Source organism: Podarcis muralis, chromosome 2, assembly GCF_964188315.1.
Source record: "Podarcis muralis chromosome 2, rPodMur119.hap1.1, whole genome shotgun sequence".
Lineage (NCBI taxonomy): Eukaryota > Metazoa > Chordata > Lepidosauria > Squamata > Lacertidae > Podarcis > Podarcis muralis.
The window spans coordinates 58011188-58028839 of record NC_135656.1 but is presented as its reverse complement, the minus strand read 5'-3'; the positions used below and the strand labels follow the sequence as shown (position 1 = coordinate 58028839).

The window sequence follows — 17652 nt, the reverse complement described above, 5'->3', positions numbered from 1 at the left end:
CCTTGTGATGGGACCTGGGATCTTGTGCATGTAAAGCAGATGCTCTACCACTAAGTTACAGCCCTTCCTTGTAGCTTTTATGTCATAACAGAAGGATCATGGAAAGTTTTTTATCTATCTATCCTTGTAGAAAGATCTAGGATGAGTGTTACCATGATCCTTCTGTTATGACATCAGAGCTGCAATCCTAAACACACTCACCTATGAGTAAATGCCTTTCAATGCAGTGACTTTTATTTCTCAATAAATACTGATAGGATTGTACTGTAAGTGATACAGGAGATCTTAGCTTCATTCTGTGGGTGATTTCTATACCTACACATGCTACACAATATTAGAAATATTAAATTGAATTAATATTTGCATATTCTTAGTTTTATAAAATGCTATTCTACTTGGCCTTTATAGTATTCCATAGCAATTTCAAGACTGTTGTGTCATCTGTGTTTTAAACAGATTATCAGATCAAATATATTGTGACAAAAGCTTTCATAAGTTACATCTGATAAAGTGGGCTCTCGCCCAAAGCAGCTTATGCCACAATACATTTGCTAATCTTTAGGGTGTCACCACCAGGACTCTGGTGTTTTTAAATTATCTTCTGATGTGGGCATGTGAAGGGTTAGTATCAATAGCATATCTGCCTCAAAACTAAATTTATTTTACAGCATTCCCTTCAAAAGGGCCACCTTACTTCCTTTACACACACACACACAGTATAAATAAGCATTAGATTTAAAGACTATTTTTAAGGAAGACATTGTGTGGATTAAAAAAAACACAAAACCTTGTGTTATTTTGAACAGGGAAGACAGCTGCTACCCTGCTGCCACACATTACCCATAAGTAGCTGGGTACATGCAGCATGAGGCAGCAGAGTCTTTGCAGCAGCAAATAAACAATTAAATATTAATCTACTGCACTCTTCATAACGCTTGCAAGCGGAATGGAGCCAGAGTGCAGTTCCCTTGCTGGCTCTTTCCTTAGAAAGGCTTGCTATAAAATGGACTCCTTTTAGAATATGAGCTGAAGCACAGAATCCGTGAATACTGGTGAATGCTGGACCCTTCATCCCAATATCAAAACCAAGGATTAGGGAAACATAAACCTTCATAATTTATCTGCACATATTCATGGTGGCAGAAACATCAGTTATTCTTGTTGACAACATATTCATTCTTCCTTCAGTTAAAACAGGTCCTACTTTTGTGTGACAATAGTGTAAACTCCTCTGCCACCACATTGATGTACAAATGTATCCACATAAATGCATGTTTACATTAATGGAATTTCATTCTGATTTATAAACTCATAGGATGGCCATAGTTGGTTGCAGGCAAACCCCACTGAAAACTATTAGCTTCTATCTCTAGCAACTAGATTCTGTGAGCTACCAGACTAGCACATAATTTTGTCTAGTCTAAGGACCAAACAATTGTAAAAGACAAAACTGATGCCCCACCCTCATATGAGTGCTATTTCCTTGTAACATCTAACAAAAACATGTGAACCCTTAAACAACCTGAAATCAGGCTACCTAAGGGAGTGCTTTGTTATGTGTTGGCCTGAGCTGTCATTAAGGTCTGCTGATGAGACCTTCCTGGTTGTGCAGCAGCCTAGAGAGATGACAAGCAGAATGAGAGCCTTTTCTGTTGTGGCACCATCTCTGTAGAATCGTCTCCTCTCATAATTAAGGCAAGCACCAACCGTGCCACTTCATATTTTTTCCCTCTTAACCCTGTCTAGTTCCCTGCCCCTCTCAGCAGCAGAATCGTTAAACCACGTCTGCTACCTTCCTCCTAGGACTAAGGGACTCTGCTTCACATTTCACATAACAGCCCACAGCATTACTACACTGGGGAATACTAGGGTTGAATTACCACTCATTGTTCAGTGCTAGTTAGAACATATTCTTAGGAATGAGTTGCCTGTATTTCTATTTAAACTGGATTATATTTTCGCCTGGAATTACTGGGATTGGCAAGAAGGCATCTATCATGTCAGACTATTACTTAATGAATTACTGCCATGCGTTTCCAAACAGGTAATAAACTGTTGCAGCAAAAACAGCAGTGTTGCTGCAACTTTAAAGACTAAGCAATTAATTATAGTCGCTTTCATGGACTAGAGCCCACTTCAGCAGATGAATGGAAAATTACCCCAAGTTGGCAGGTGTAAAAATATATACATTATAAATATATATACAATGTTAGCTGTGTGGTCAGATCACCATCTTCTGTACTGCTGCCACAGTGGTAGACCAAATAGGTTGGGTGTCCTGAATTTTGGGAAACGAATGAATTTCAGTATACTTAAGAACTGCTCCATTGATGGGCTGGTGGACCTCAAACATTGACATAGTGGAAAGCAAACATGATGTCCTCCTGCTGCTCTGGCTCAGGTTTCTGATACAAGGGAAAGCTAAGGATATTGAATGATAAACAAACTACTGTGGAAAGTTTATGTAATATCAGGTTGATATGCTTAAAAAAACCATGTACCACAGCACTCTATCAATACATGAAAATGCACATTCTGTACTTTAAATCACTTCCTTACATCTCTATAATGTATTCATTACAGTAGTGGGTGAAAGCCAAAGTAGTTGGGTGACATCCAATTGTGGCAGCCTACTAGCACATATATTCTGCTATCAGGAGCACCATTCTTCATATAGCACAACAGCCAAATTCAGAGGGGGCTTAGGCCTGTAGGAGAGTTGTGCTTAGTTTTTTAGGTGCTGTTACATTACATCTGCTTGCACACTACCACCAACTCTCCCACTCCTTGCATGAACATGTTGGAAAATAAAATACCCTGTAAAGAGCAAGGTTGGTAAATGTGCTAGAATTATATGCCAGGGCAAACAGAATGAGGTAGCCTGAGAAACAAGGTGCCCTTTAAATCTTGGGTTCAGCAGATGCTGCCTACACGCACGTGTAATATTTTCACCACAAGAGCTCTGTATTATTATAGACACACCACAGAATTTCCTCAGGAAACCCATATTTTCTACCAGACTAAATAGGCTGTTTGGCTGTGCTTTTCAACAAGAATGTGGCTTTAAAAAAAATGGACATGACCTTCCCCTCTTGGGTTATGTGATGGCTTTTGTTCTCTAGCTGAGATAGGATTGTTAAAAATATTTCAGACCTTTGGAATAAAAGCAGCTGCAGAAATGAGTAATTTATCTTACCTCAAACCAAAGCCTTGATCTTGGGAAGAATTAGAAAGGGCTGAAGTAACAGTAGTATGAGTTTTTGCATGTTTACGGAACACTAAGTAGCAGGAAGAAGTAGCACAGAAACCTTTTCAGTCAAACCAGCTTTTGTGCTCCATAATGATTTTGTTAATTATGTATGAGACTTATTTCTGCCTCACTGATTTTAATCTTATCTGTGGCCTCCCCAGAAGTCTGCAGCAAAAAAGCAGACATCGCATCAAGTCATATTTGTAAGACATAGAAGACATCCCTTAAAGAATGGCTTTTTCTCCATATACAGCTTTACATAGCTTGAATAGTTTTTCTGACTGAACCTCTTCTTCCTTTTACTACTCCTCCAATGTAGAGGTGGAGGGAGTTAATCTTTTTTCAGTCAGTGGTAGGAAAAGTAGATATTTTATTTATATATCACTGAATTACAGTCCTCTCTAACCTGCGTAAAGAAACTCAACATAACAAAAAATGAGTAGTGTGTGCATATGCAGAAGACACCATCAATCCTTAGCCTTGCAAATTGCAAACTATTTTTTCTGATTCCCAGAGCAGTCAGTCATGTCCTTTCCCTGCACCCCTATAATTTCCTCTATATTGATCAATAGCTACCTTCACAGTAGTAATTTATTTTAAAGCATGCTTTCTAAACAAAGAAGTTACTAAACCCTAAAATTAAGGCTGCAATCCTGCACTCCCTTCCCCAGGAATAAGTCCCATTGGGACTTACTTCTGACTAGATAAATACAGGACTGCACAGTAAGTTATCTTTAAACAGTTTAAAAAATAATTTTAAGGTTGATCTATGGATTTTACATTTTTCAGTCAAGAGTGCTGAGCAAAAATGCATTTTTCCTGTCCTAAACCAGGGTTAAGTAGAAGGCAGAATTTCTTCTATTCTAGCCTTTAAGAACACAAACTTGTTTAAGCAGATACCATATTTGGAAGAGATCTTGGTCAAGAAAAATAATCATAGGAGCAGCACATTCCTTTTCAGTCATGTGACTGGAAAAGCAAGCAAATAAACGTGCCCTAAAAGGCGGGGTAGAAATATATTAAATAAACGTGCATGCACACGCAGGAACACTCTCCCCATTATGTTAACATAAAATGTTACCAACAGATGATAGCAAGTTGCAAGTGGTATAAGATTTGCAAAGCATCTTTCAAGACTAAATACATTACATAAGACGACAAAAGGTTTTGCCATCAGAGCTTAAATCATAGGCAAGACACAGCAGGGGAGGGAAGTGAAAGGAAAGGGGTAGATGTTTGAGAACAGTTAGAAGATGCTAGTATAAAGAGAGGCACATTTTTTAAATCAGGAACTGTTATTTTTAAATACTTGTACCCCACCCTTCTCATACATCAGTATCAGTTAAGCTTACAATAAAAAACACTGATATATAAAAATAAAAAAGCTTAAAACCGGAAACAGGCTCAGCAGATAAAAATATTATAAACAAATAAAAGGAAGGAGCCAGCCAGATGTCAGGTGGTAAAGAATTCCAATGACAGGGAGCAGCAAGCAAGAAGAGAGAAGCTCAGGATATGGAGGATATAATCCTGTGGACATTACAGGAGCGAAGAGTGTGTGGAGCAGCAGATAAATAAGTGGAGCTGCAAGAATGAAGGCATTTAAATGTTAACAGAAGAAATGTAAGTAGAATATGAAAAGAATTAGCCAATATAAAAAGCAGAAACAAGCAGGAAACATAGCTATAGGGACAAGTTGAACAGATTATTTAGAATCCAAGGAAGAAGAAAGAGAGAATATATGGGGAGCAAAGCAAAAGCAAGCTTACAAGTTGATGGCTCATCAATACCTAAAACTCAAGTTGTCAAAAAGTATTTCATTTTTATGCATAGCTTCATTATTATTAATTTCAATTCTATAACACTACACATTTTAAAGAATAAAATATCAAAACAGTTAACAGCCTACAAACTTTGTACAAATTATACACGTAAAAGGAAGTGTTGCATAAAGTAGTTTAGTAAGCAGATGATATGGTATTATTCAGGATGCTAAAAGTCAAAGCAGACTTCAAAGATTTCCAGTGGGAAACAGGATGGACTTTTTGTCTGATCCAGCGTATCACTTTCTATGTCAATTTCCACAGAGGTAGCAAATGTGTATGTACTGACAAAAACACCTCCTATATTTGGCATAGCACCCACTATGTCTACAAATATGCATGTACTTTTCTTTTAGCAGAAGCTGGCTGACTCAAGAAAACATCCACGTCTCAAACCAAAATAAGCTCAGATCCAGATGAGAAAAATTCAACCTTAGTTTTAAAGCATTTCAGTGTTTCTAGATTTGAAACTGTAGTTCTTGTGACCTGTTGCTTATCACAGAGAGCTCCTGACATTTAACCTTCCTTTTAAAAATGTAGCTGAACTGCTGGAGTGAAATACCAAGTCTGAGCCAAGTAAGGAAAAAACCTTAGCTATTCAATATTTTCAGAAAAGGAATACACAACGACGTTTTATTTTATTTTATGAGGAAGTTAGAAAACACACATATAATGAAATTTTCTTTACAAAGACCTTGTATTCATTCTAAAACTGAAAATGACAGGTATAGAAAGAATTAAGTATCTTCTCAAATGAAATGTTTCCAATATCATGGCTTCTCAAAGTAGTTCCCATCGCAAAGTATTTAACAGCATAATCATGCCCCTGCTAATCTCCTCACCTTCCCATGAATTCTTACAGCCCAGTGAAAGTGTTTTAGATTTTCTTTTAAAAACAAAACAGCTACAGTCCTACCACATGGCAAGTCAAAGCTGTTGAAAAGTGAAGCATAAAATCAGTACAACACATGTCATTAATCTGGCAAAATATTTTGGGAAGTCCAACACAGTTAAAGGCAATTCATGCTTTGAAAAACACATGAGCTTGTTTTGGTGTTCCAGTTTATTAAATTTAGATCCTGATTTATTTATATCAATGTACATTTTACATATTAAAATTAGATTTTGCCCAATAGCATTGCACCCTTCTACAAGACAGACATTTCAAAACTGGACAAATTTTCAGCTCCAATTATTACTGCCATTGTTTACACAGGTACCACCAGTGATGCAATAATAAAGGCAAAATTACAAGAATTTGAGAAAAATTCTCTCATAAATGTTAATGTGATAAGAAGTGGAAAATAGAACAGCTTTGGAACCAGGGAGCGTTAGACTAAGTTCTCAGTTAAGTGTCTACAGGTCAGAGACTGTCTCAAGTAGGCTACCATATTCTGATACAATCGCCACCAACATTGGAGGTGACTGACAAACTATTTTCTCATATGCCGACACAGAAAAATGGGGGGAAATAATTAAAGAATATATATACACACACATTCACAATAAGCTTGACTAATTCTGTACTTCCCTTATGGAAAAGATTTCTCATGTAATGGAAGTACGATTTCTCTCATTAAATAAGAAGTTCAATTTTTAAAAAAAACTTTTTTTGCTAATTCCTAAAACCAGACATGTATAGAAAACTTATTTAAATCTTCCAAATTTCTCATTTTGCAGGAAAATATACAGACACTACTTTTGTTATCCTTATGCATCAAAGTCCATTAAGAGTTTAAGTACTCACAATTTCCAGGCCATTTATATGGTTCTAGAAGTTCACATGCCTCTCACTGATCTAACTCGGAATGGGAGGAAGATGGGCAAGGGAGGTTTTTTCTATGCAAGGTGGGAAACTTCAACCTTTGTTGAAGTACAACTACCACCCCCTGTTTAAGATTTTTCAAGCTGAGCTTATACTAGTTGTCCATAAAAGTTGTAACTGACTTTATTCCCTATACTTAGAAGCACACAATTTTTTTAAAAAAAACCTTCAATTATGCCCTCCTGAAACTGTTGTAATCTGCACAGAAAAGGACCCCCTGACAAAAGTAATTTTGATCTTTAAAAAAATCCAGCATGACTACATTAAAAAATGTAATTTACAATGAGCAGTGTAAATAGCAAAGATAAACAGAAATGACAAGTTTCACAAATGAAAACTGGCAGACATATTTACTCCAAATATTTATAAAACTTTGTATCTTCCTTTGTTGGTTGGTTGGTATGAATTTTGCTGTAAGAGAAGAAAGCAGTATACGATTAATCAGACATGTAGTTAGCATACTTTCTAAGCCAACTCAACTATAAAAACAGTAACAAAAGTATATTACAGTGTAGCAAAACAAGAGTGTCTGAGGGCAAGGAAACACATAATGGAAAGCTCAATAAAGCATTTGATTGTGAGCTTAAGTGTCTGAAGTCAGCTCACCCTGGAATAAACAAAGAATCCCAAATCCGAATCCAAAAGAAACACGATACAGAGCAGAAAATTATTAACATTGGTTTTGGAAAAAAAAGAAAGCTTCAATTTACAAAAGGAAATAAATCAGTTGTCTTCTATGGAAAGGTAAGAGATGTTTCCAAAGAAGCACATATGCAACCCTCTTAATTTTTTTAATGTACAAGGATATGTTTGTTAACCCCTTGGAGCGATGTCTCTAATAGCAAAATCCTCACAGTATTCTGTCTCTATCTGTTGCTATAACAGACTAGCAAGAACACTGGGGGGCTGACTGGTCCAGTATTTCTGGATTTGAGGTATTAAGTTTAAATAGCTTAAGGGAGCAACCCTATGCTTCTGTGGAGGGCGCCTGGGAGGCCGCTGAATAACTTGAACCTGCCTCTCCATGACTAGAAAGGGAGGACCATGCTCAGAGGCCTCACTGGTTCAGCAGCACAAAGCCCTGTGCCACAGCTTATTTGTCCTCTGCTCAGAAGGCAGTAAAACAAAGCGAGTCATTACAGGAGCATGTCAGGGCAGATTGGGGGAGGCACTGGCTCTCCTGGATCCAAAGCTCCTCCATTTCCCAGAAATGCCTCGAGAACGCAGGAGTAACTATACCAGTTCTGGAGCTGGTATAGGTTATTTCCCCTCCCACTGGAAACAATGGGAGGGTTTTTCAAACAAAAGAATTGGTGAGGGAAAAAGAGGGAGGATTAGGTAAGAAGCCACCCACACAACTATATTTTGTCCTGTCTGGCATAAACCTGGTAGGGCTTTGGAAGTGGAGGCTACTTCACCCCGAGTCTCCCCCGCCCTCCATGAACTTCATAGGATTAATCTGTCCAGATAGTATTGCAGAATTATAGCACAAGTGGCAAACTGCATCTGGCTAATCCAGAATTCCTTCATGCTCCTTGAGCAGTTTCTACACATGGGTGGGGCTGCCCACCTGTCATATGGCATCAGGTGATTTTCCTTTGAATCTCTAAGCATGCTCCTGATTTTTCCTTTGCAGCTCTAGCTTAATACACTTCTAAGATCAAAAGGAAAACCCCAGAATTCAAGTTGTTGCTGCAAAAGAAGAAATGCATTCCCGATTCTTCCTTTAATCTGGTGCTTTTTTTAATTTGGCAGGGCAACAGAAAAAGATACCAAAGTGCCAAATTCTATGAGTGGCTGGAAAGGATGAATTGGCTGCCCTCCTATTTATTCCTTCACATTTTAGCCATGTGAATTTACCTGCCCCTCACCTGCTGTCACACGGTGTCAGGTGTCGGAGAGGTGGGCGTGGTTTAGACCAAACTCATGCAACATGTCAAAAGGAGAAGCCTGAAAGGCCTAATTAAGCCCGTGGGTGAGCTGCTCCCCACCACTGATAACTGCTATGAAATACCTGGAATTTCAGACAAAAATTATGACTATTTCACCTACCAGTCTGATAAGCTCTTCTTTGATAAGCCTGGTGATTTCTGCCTTTGCTTTCTGCACAGCCAATTCATTGGCACCTGAAAGCAGAAAGTAAACAAAAATTAAATCATCAAGGACGAAGCATGCCAACAGAAGAATCACATTGTGTTGGTAACCATGAAAGTGCTTCAGTAATCCAATAATTCGTATATTGTGACATTAAACCTACATTAAGTTTCAAAATGTGCTTTCTGCACATATTCACATTACCAAGAAATTCGGCAAAAACAGAAAGAAGAAATTAGTGAACAATGGAACAAGCACCCTCATGTCGCCTTAAATCCATGGGGTTTGCATGGAGTCCCCACCAAAATTAATAACAAGGATATACGTATGGGAACGTGCTTGCCAGGTTTACATATTTAGTGAGTTTTGTATGTCTGAATAGCTATGCAGAAGTGATACACTCCTCTCTTTCTATAACATTACACCAAATTTAAAAGCCATTAAAATAGTTTAGGTCTAAAACAGTGGCTCCCCATATGAAACTGCCTGCACACTTTGATTAAATAAAGGAAACCCTGCTCTTCACTTCCTTCAAATTATCAGCTCTATCTTGTATAACTCTGATCAGTATGTGCATTTTGTGATTGATGGTGGGACTCGACTCGCTTTTTCCAGCCCTGTGGGTGGTGATCTGAAAGGAGGCCTACTCAATGATGGGCTGCAAATGCCCCCAAAGAAAAGAGTGAGATGTGCCTGTAACTAAGAATTCAACATCCTGAAGTTACACTGGCAGCGTCTTATGGCTATGGCTGACATTGGTTAGATAAGAGGTAGGAAAAGAGGCTTGTAGAATCTTTTTTACCATCCTCCTAAAAAACCCAAAAAGGTAAAGGACCCCTGACAGTTAAGTCCAGTTGTGAACCACTCTGGGGTTGCAGCGCTCATCTCGCTTTACTGGCTGAGGGAGCCGACGTCTGTCCACAGACAGTTTTTCCGGGTCATGTGACCGAGCAACGGGAGCGCACTCCGTTGTGGGGATTCAAACTGCCGATCTTCTGATCGGCCAGCCCAAGGCTCAGTGGTTTAGATCACAGCGCCACCTGTGTCCCTTACCATCCTCCTAGCTGGAGCCAAAAGTAAAATGGTGGCTGATGTGCAGAGGCCATTACCTGCTGCATCCCAAGAGCCCCATTTGCTGAGATGACCTGTACATGCAAGATGTGATACAAATTTGTATATGCCTTAGAGCTTTTAAGTTCTTGGAGCTGGCCCGAATGTGGCTCCCCTCCCCATCACATGGAAACATCTGACAATATGGAAGATTCCTGCTCCAATAACTGAGGCTGCCAGGAGTGTCTGGTGTTGGTCTTAGAACTAGAACAATGCAGTGGAGTGTGCTCACCCCCCTTTAGTTGAGAGAAATACAGGGAACAGGCCCTGTCTACCACTGACATTTCATCCTGCTACTTTATGGGCATTTCCGGTTGGGGAGGACAAACCTGAATCTACTCTGGTGTGTTACCCTGGTCAAGACTGGGTACTTGTTTTGCTCCAGCTTAAAAATGCCACCACTAGAAGCCCTGCACTTCCCCTTGCTTTTGACAAATCATTGCAAATATCTTTAGAAGGTCAAGTCGCTGGCTGGTTGATGGGAAAGGTGGCTTGTAATGAGCTGGCAGCTTGTTTGAACTCCATGCACTTTCACAGTAACCACTGTAACCGGAACACACATCCATTGTCCTTCATCTCCAGGTGAACCAATGGGAAGTCCAGATGGCAGTATTTAAAAATGTAAAAGCTACTATTGTTCAACTTGCTCCTTTAATTTCTTCTTGTCAGCAATTTTGGACACTCTGGTCAACAGTGAGCCCTCTGCTGGTGTGGGCACACAGGGAAATGTCAGACCATGTTGACTCCTGAAACTGCTCAATATTGCTGGTTTTCCACACCTCGTTGCAGATGTACCCTCCTGAATACTGGCTTGTGTCAAATCGACTGTGTGGTTAATCACTACAGCCAAGCGAGAGATAACTAGAGCATGCACCACTCTGGCGAGACAGTCTGTGGGCAGATAGAGTCTTAGCCTGCGTACCAGATGGAGCTGGTAAACAGCTGCCCTGGACACAGAATTGTTAGCTGCAATGCTTGCTAAAAACACGCCCTATGTGGCATTCATTTTACATTCACCAGTCGGCTGTAATGGGAGTTTTCCCATAACAATTGTTAGACTGTACTAAATATATTGCTTTAGTGGAAATGATTAGCAATACTCACTCTCAATGGCCAAGTAAATTTTTCGTTCTCCCTCCTTGGGCTCTTTGCCTGGAGGAAAGTATGTTCCTCTGATTGTAATGGCAGCTTCAGAATATTCACTTATTCTGTGCAGGGCTTCCTTTGATGTTACTTTCCACCTGGCAGTCTGTAAAACAAAAGAAGCAAAGAAAAGGAAAGATGCTAAGTATTAAATCTAAAAAGGCTAAGTGGATTTCTAAACAAAGGGACTTCACAGTAAGTAGCATAACAGAATGACCGGAAACCAGAAATGGGGAGATAGTGTAAGTGATTAATGCTTTGATATTTAAAATTTTAAAAAAATATTATAAATAACATTTTATAAAAAATACAATAAGCACCATTTAATAGTTCTTTTCTCTCATCACTATGCAGGACAATTTTAAAAAGCTAAACACTTCTTAATGTATCAGAAATAGTCTATATAAAACATTATCAGAAGACAGCTATACATATGTGCAAGCTTTCCTCAGATAATCTCTTATTTAAAAACCACCCTGGTGGAAGTGTAGTTTTGTTCATGAATGAAGTCTCTGCAGTGAGCTTCTGAAGTGCCTTTATGAGTTGGAAAGAAAAATTATTTGGCAGAATGTCAATAGATTATTAAGTGTGAATATAGTTGACATATTTTTAAAGTAATTTTCAAGACAACAAAAAATATATTGGTCAGAAAACAAAAAGTAAGGAAATCTTATTTAGTGGAAGAATATCTTTTCCAGTGTGAAAGTTTCAATCCTTCATTAAACCACAAATGCTGCTGACTAGTGAGAAAGTCCATAGTTGCACAGCAGCAGTTAAACAGTTGATAATATTAAGGATGGATATGGCAATTAAGAAACTATGCTAGCAAGAAACTGTCTACTAGATTCCCAGCTAGAGACCTGAGCTATCCAACCACCATTGCAATATGAAGAATCCACCACCACAAAATCTTGCCTGTGGGAAATCATTGATCTCCAGTTCTTCCTCATATCTTTTAAAAGATTCATTTTGTCCGCCTTCCTGTTTTTCCTCCTCTTGTTTCTCTATGGGCACGTAATTCAGCTTGGCATTGATCTTCTCAGCCAGTTGTTCTGCAATGGTCTTTGCAGATACGGTTGGAGCCTGAATGGTGCCACCCCTCAGGATAGCATTTGTAGCTTGCTGCATCACATCCTGTAATAAGGTATTTTTTTAATAAAACAAAACAAAACAAATTTCAGAAACATACCACAGCACAAGGTAGTACAAGAATTTTATCAGCATATGAATGTTGTTTCATAACCATCTGTGCATATATATTCTAAACCTGCACAAATGAGACGTCCCTATCACTGACTAATCCCAAGCCCCCTTGGATGTACAAGCGAAACAAATGTTGAATTGAAACAAAGACAATATTATCCCAGGATAACTAATCTCATAAATTCCCAGATGGGTAGCCATGCGAGCCTGTTGCAGCAAAAGCAGTTAAAAAGACTGGAAACCAAAATGCTTGTGGTACCTTAAAGGCTAACCAGTTTATTATTGAATAAGCTTTCATGGATGATGAACCATAAAAGTTTATGCCATAATAAATTTCTTAATTTTTAAAGTGCCATAAACTGCTATTTTTAATCATAAAAACGGGCCTTCAGACAGTCTTTGCATTCTAGTAGCAAATATATATATATAAGCACAGCACACCTCACATAAAAAATTGATACAATTATGAGCAGAACCATGCGGTCTTGGTGTTCAAAGTTAAGCCTGAAATCAAACACAGTGTGGTCAGAAATGCACTAGCTATAATCCAGGTCATAGCAGATGTGACGTGCCCAGGTTTTGGAAGGAACTGCCAGAATAAATAATGCAGGCTAGGGCCACTGCTGTGACAATCTACAGACAATCTACTGGATATATCTTTTATTTAGATAATAAACAACACAGTGTATTTTCCAAGAGTGATCTTGTTCATATATCGTTAGACCCTGAAATTTTAACAGTGGAGCTGCTCTCATTACAGACTTAAACTCATCAATACATTATCAACTGGGCAGGTCAGCTATGGGCCAAATTATAAGTGACTGGAGCAGCTACATGCATTCAAGTATGAAGCGGAACATCTGTCCTTTTTGAATTTTTATTTTATTTTGTTTTTTGCACCTAGCAGTATATGCCAGTGAGGAGAGCTATTCTTTCCTTTGCCTGACACGGCTGGCTTCCTCTGCTGCAAGCATTTTTCTCCCCACTTCAGATATTAGAGTTGGCTGGGAGTGTTTTGAAGCAATGGAGCACAAGGCAAAGTAAGGGATGGCCTAGCTTCCCTCATCCATGTACTATTTTTTATGTCTGCCCAATTAAGGCATGAAAGTGAGACATATTCCTAAATAAACATGGCTGCCCCATCACATCAAGTTTGGCCTAACAGAACTAAAACAGCATTTTGCTACCAATTGTGCTTTTAAACGGAAATGCTGAAAAGCATTAGCATGCTCTTGTCCAATTTTGCACGGGTTTACATACAGGTATGTCTAAAAACATGGCCTAAACTGTATTGTGTTGTATTGTTTGCAGAATAACAGCTTTATAATAAGAGGAAAAGAATCTGGAACAGGATTAATCACTTTCTCAAAACAGCTGCCCCCAAGTCATGAGTCCCTTTCCTAGGTTGCAACTCTGTATCAGCAACCAAGTGGTGGGGATCCAAAAAGCCCAAGGGTTTCAGGATGCTTTTGTTATACAAAACAATGCAAGGCAAAAAACTGTATTTGTAACTCCTCTGTTCCAAACACTGCTGTTCCAGAAATCCACACCCGCATTTTCTGTATGCAATTAGTTGCATGCATCTTTGGATTCTGACCTAAGTTTTGAATGGGGTTTTATCCTAGTACAGTGGTACCTTGGGTTAAGAACTTAATTCATTCTGGAAGTCCATTCTTAACCTGAAACTGTTCTTAACCTGAGGTACCACTTTAGCTAATGGGGCCTCCCACTGCCGCTGCCGTGCAATTTCTGTTCTCATCCTGAAGCAAAGTTTTTAACCCAAGGTACTATTTCTGGGTTAGCGGAGTCTGTAACCCGAGGTACCACTGTACCATGAAATACCTTCTATGAGAAAAATCCTCCGCTTCTTAGCAAAATGAACTCACCCCAAACATAAAATCCAAGGACCAATAGAATTGAATAGATTACACCCAAAAGTAATATAAAATTAGTATGGTGATGTCTTTCACCTGCTAGTGATAATCTGAATGGCATGCTACTTATTCTCTGAATGATCCCAACCAGTCACTGATCATTCAACTAGCTGCTATAACTGGTTGCTCTTTTTTTGCTGTGACAGGAGACTTTTCATATGGTTTTACTGCTCTACTGCATTTATTTATTTATGATTGTAACTAAATTTTTACTGTTTAGTTTTATGTTATGACTGTTAGTTGCTCTGAGAGTCTGCGCTGAAAGAGCAGCAAATAAATTCTGTAGCATTTTAATGCCTCCTGTTACCAAGACAACTGAGCCAACACACTCTCTTGCCATGCAATGAAATTATTTCAGCATGCCAAGATAGGAAAAAGTGACTGAGGTGCTTCAGCAATGGGAATGCTCCCGATTTTACTGCACTGTGGCAGTTTCACTGCCGCACAGCAAGGCAGGGAGCGTCCGCACAGCTGTCTCAGCAACCAGGGCATGTGTCCTACTCCCCTCCCTGTTAGTACTGTGGCGGCATGGCCAACACTGGCCATTATAGTATGATTCCCTCTATGTTCCTAGACTGGTTAGAGTAAGTCAGAGGAGAAGATAGCTCAGACAAAAAAAATAAGTGCCAAAATATTGTTGCAGAGAAAAGAGATCCTGTTTAAGGTTTTCCGGGAACTTTGCATTAACTCATGATTCTGGCATGTTCTCCACATTGCACACACATAGTGGGCAAAATACTGCTCACCTAGGAAGTGGCTCATGCAGAGCAAAAAGTATATGAACGGTAACCCATTTTCATATAAAAAAAATCCTTCCAGTAGCACCTTAAGAGACCAACTAAGTTTATTATTGGTATGAGCTTACGTGTGCATGCACACTTCTTCAGATACACTGAAACAGAAGTCACCTTATATTTTCAGATATTAACTTTATGGCTGAAGTGTGTTGGACCTGTTTAGCATTAGTACATACACATTTATAGTACTGGTGCATTTTTTTCTCTTTTTTTCTTTTCTTTTCCCTTTTCTATTTCCATTGTTTTTTGGTCAACAAACATATTACTTAATTTTATTTAATGTCCTCTGGGACTAAATAGGGACCTATTTTTTGCTATCTATCCCAAGCTGGGACTGAAGCGTTCATAAAAAAAATATGAGAATGACAAAAATGAGAAAATTCTTATTTGGTAATCACTGATACTGAGCATGCTAACAGCCAACCACAAAAAAACTGTTCATGCAGAAATACCATTCTATAAAGAACTTTTGTTAAAAAGGCATATTTACATGTCAAATATGGTTAATGACTTTTTTTAGGGACCTTAAAAAATTATTAAGGTATTTATAACTTTCATAGTTGGCACAGTTATTGGCACTAATACTTTGAATTTCTGCATCAACAGTCACATCAAAAACACTTCAAATATTGCCAACATATATGCAGTGGAACTTTTGGTTATCTGGACCTCCCATATATGAATTCCTTTTCATGCCCTGTGCCCCTCTGCTCTGCTAACCAGGCCATCAAATTCCTAGACTGCCCAGCAACATCTGGTTCTTCATCCCTGCTGTAGCAGCTATTCAAAATAAATACTACACTCCTCACTTCTGGGATAGTTACATATATAGAACCACAGAAAGGCATTAAAAGGGAATGTGAATTTTTTACTCCTTTTTCAATAGTACTTAACTTGGACTGTATGGTTTTGTGTCAATCAAAACTGAGCATTTTTTAATACAGAACTCTGTAAACAATGTCTACATCATTTTTACCCCAGTGTAAATGTGTGTCTCTCTTAGGGTTGTCCAGATAATGAGAATTCTACTGGATGCAGTCGGCAACATATAACATATTCAATAAAAGTTTAGAAATGTTTTCTTTGTAAAGGAGGGTGACCTTAAATTGAAAAGAGACCAATACTTGTGCCTCGGCTCCAAGATTCTTCTGTGCATTGATTCTCAATGCCAATCTCTTAGCAATTTCTAACTTTTCTGCATTTCCTGCTGTTGGGGCAGGAACGTTAGATGTCCCGCCAGATGATGCCATGTCCTTTACTCTTTTCTTTGAATTGAACATACTTTCAATCTGCTCGTCAATCTATTGAAAAAGAAAAAACAATGTAATTTCAAGTTTCTGGAAATTATGGTCAACTCCGTCAATGGAAGCCCAGTGCAAGGGCTTTTCCTCCCCCTGTGTGACCCCCAGAATTGGCTCTGGGGGAGGTCAGAACCCCCCGGAAAAGCACACGGTGGAGGCAGGATTGTTCCATCTGATGTGTGCAACACCAAATTCCACCTATTATATGAATAAAAGCAAGAATCAGTCTCTGAAATAATTCGGCCTGGGGTGTTGACAGACTCATTTTGAATGAAAGGCAACAGAAAAATCATCAAAACTTGAAAACCATGCCTGACCTTCATTATAAGCAGTTTCAAGAAAGGCAGATAAATTAGTTTATTGCAGAAAAAAACAATGAGGAGCCTTGTGACTCCTTGAAGTGTAACAAATGTCTTATGACATACAGCTGTCATGGACCAAAATCTACTCCATCAAATGCATCTGATGAAGTGGACTGGACTTTAGCCCACAAAAGTTTATGTATAATAAATCTGTTTGTCTTCAAGGTCTCACAAGGTTCTTTGTTATAAACAGCGGGTAATATCCAGTGATGTCTGCCCAACTGTGCAAGGGACTTCACTTGTGTAATATGACTTCCCATCCTTTCCTCAACCCTGAAACCCCCCACATGTCTCCAAATCTGATCCAGCAGATCTGTCAATCTTCTGGAGTGAAGCCTGGGAGCTCCCAGGGGCCTACAAAAGGTAAAGACAGGAAAATCCTGCTGCACAAGGGGATGTCCACTTGTGCAAGGTTGGATGCCATCCAGTATTCAGTTCCCATTTAATGTAAAGAGTATGAAGCATCTGAATGCCAAAAATCCTTTTAATTGTATATAAAAAGGAAATTCAGCTAACAAGCAACCATGTTTTTGTGAAATCAATCAGAACAGAAGCAGAAAAAGTGAGTCACAATTCTGTAGTTACTATGTATATATATGAAGAGAATACTATACTAAAAAGTAAATTTAAATACTTACTGAAACTGCCGTATCTTCATCATCTGAATCTTGCAAGCCAAGTGCAGCTTTTTGTAATTTCTTCCGCTCATTAGCCAAAGCCTCCTCAGTTTCATCAAACTTGAATCCTTTCCCAGAAAACCCGCTGCTCTTCTTAATTGTTTTCCCCTCCTAAAAGGCAAATCTCCTTGTT

At 38.8% G+C, this 17652-nt stretch overlaps 1 protein-coding gene across 4 annotated transcripts in view; it reads right to left on the bottom strand.

The window, feature by feature from the left end:
- Window positions 1–5694: 5694 nt before the first annotated feature.
- The window catches only part of DDX46 (DEAD-box helicase 46), a 34932-nt gene continuing 22974 nt past the window's right edge, over window positions 5695–17652 (bottom strand). For 2 of the 4 annotated variants that reach the window (XM_028718067.2, XM_028718069.2), the window contains exons 19-24: window positions 17481–17630; window positions 16304–16480; window positions 12161–12379; window positions 11207–11351; window positions 8951–9024; window positions 5695–7309 (exon numbers count right to left, since the gene is read on the bottom strand). In XM_028718067.2, the coding sequence (XP_028573900.1) occupies window positions 7262–7309; window positions 8951–9024; window positions 11207–11351; window positions 12161–12379; window positions 16304–16480; window positions 17481–17630 (813 nt within the window). In that variant the 3' untranslated portion in view covers window positions 5695–7261. Of the gene's footprint in view, window positions 7310–8950; window positions 9025–11206; window positions 11352–12160; window positions 12380–16279; window positions 16481–17480; window positions 17631–17652 lie in introns of all 4 variants that reach the window. The other 2 variants (XM_028718066.2, XM_028718068.2) reach the window with 1 other exon arrangement.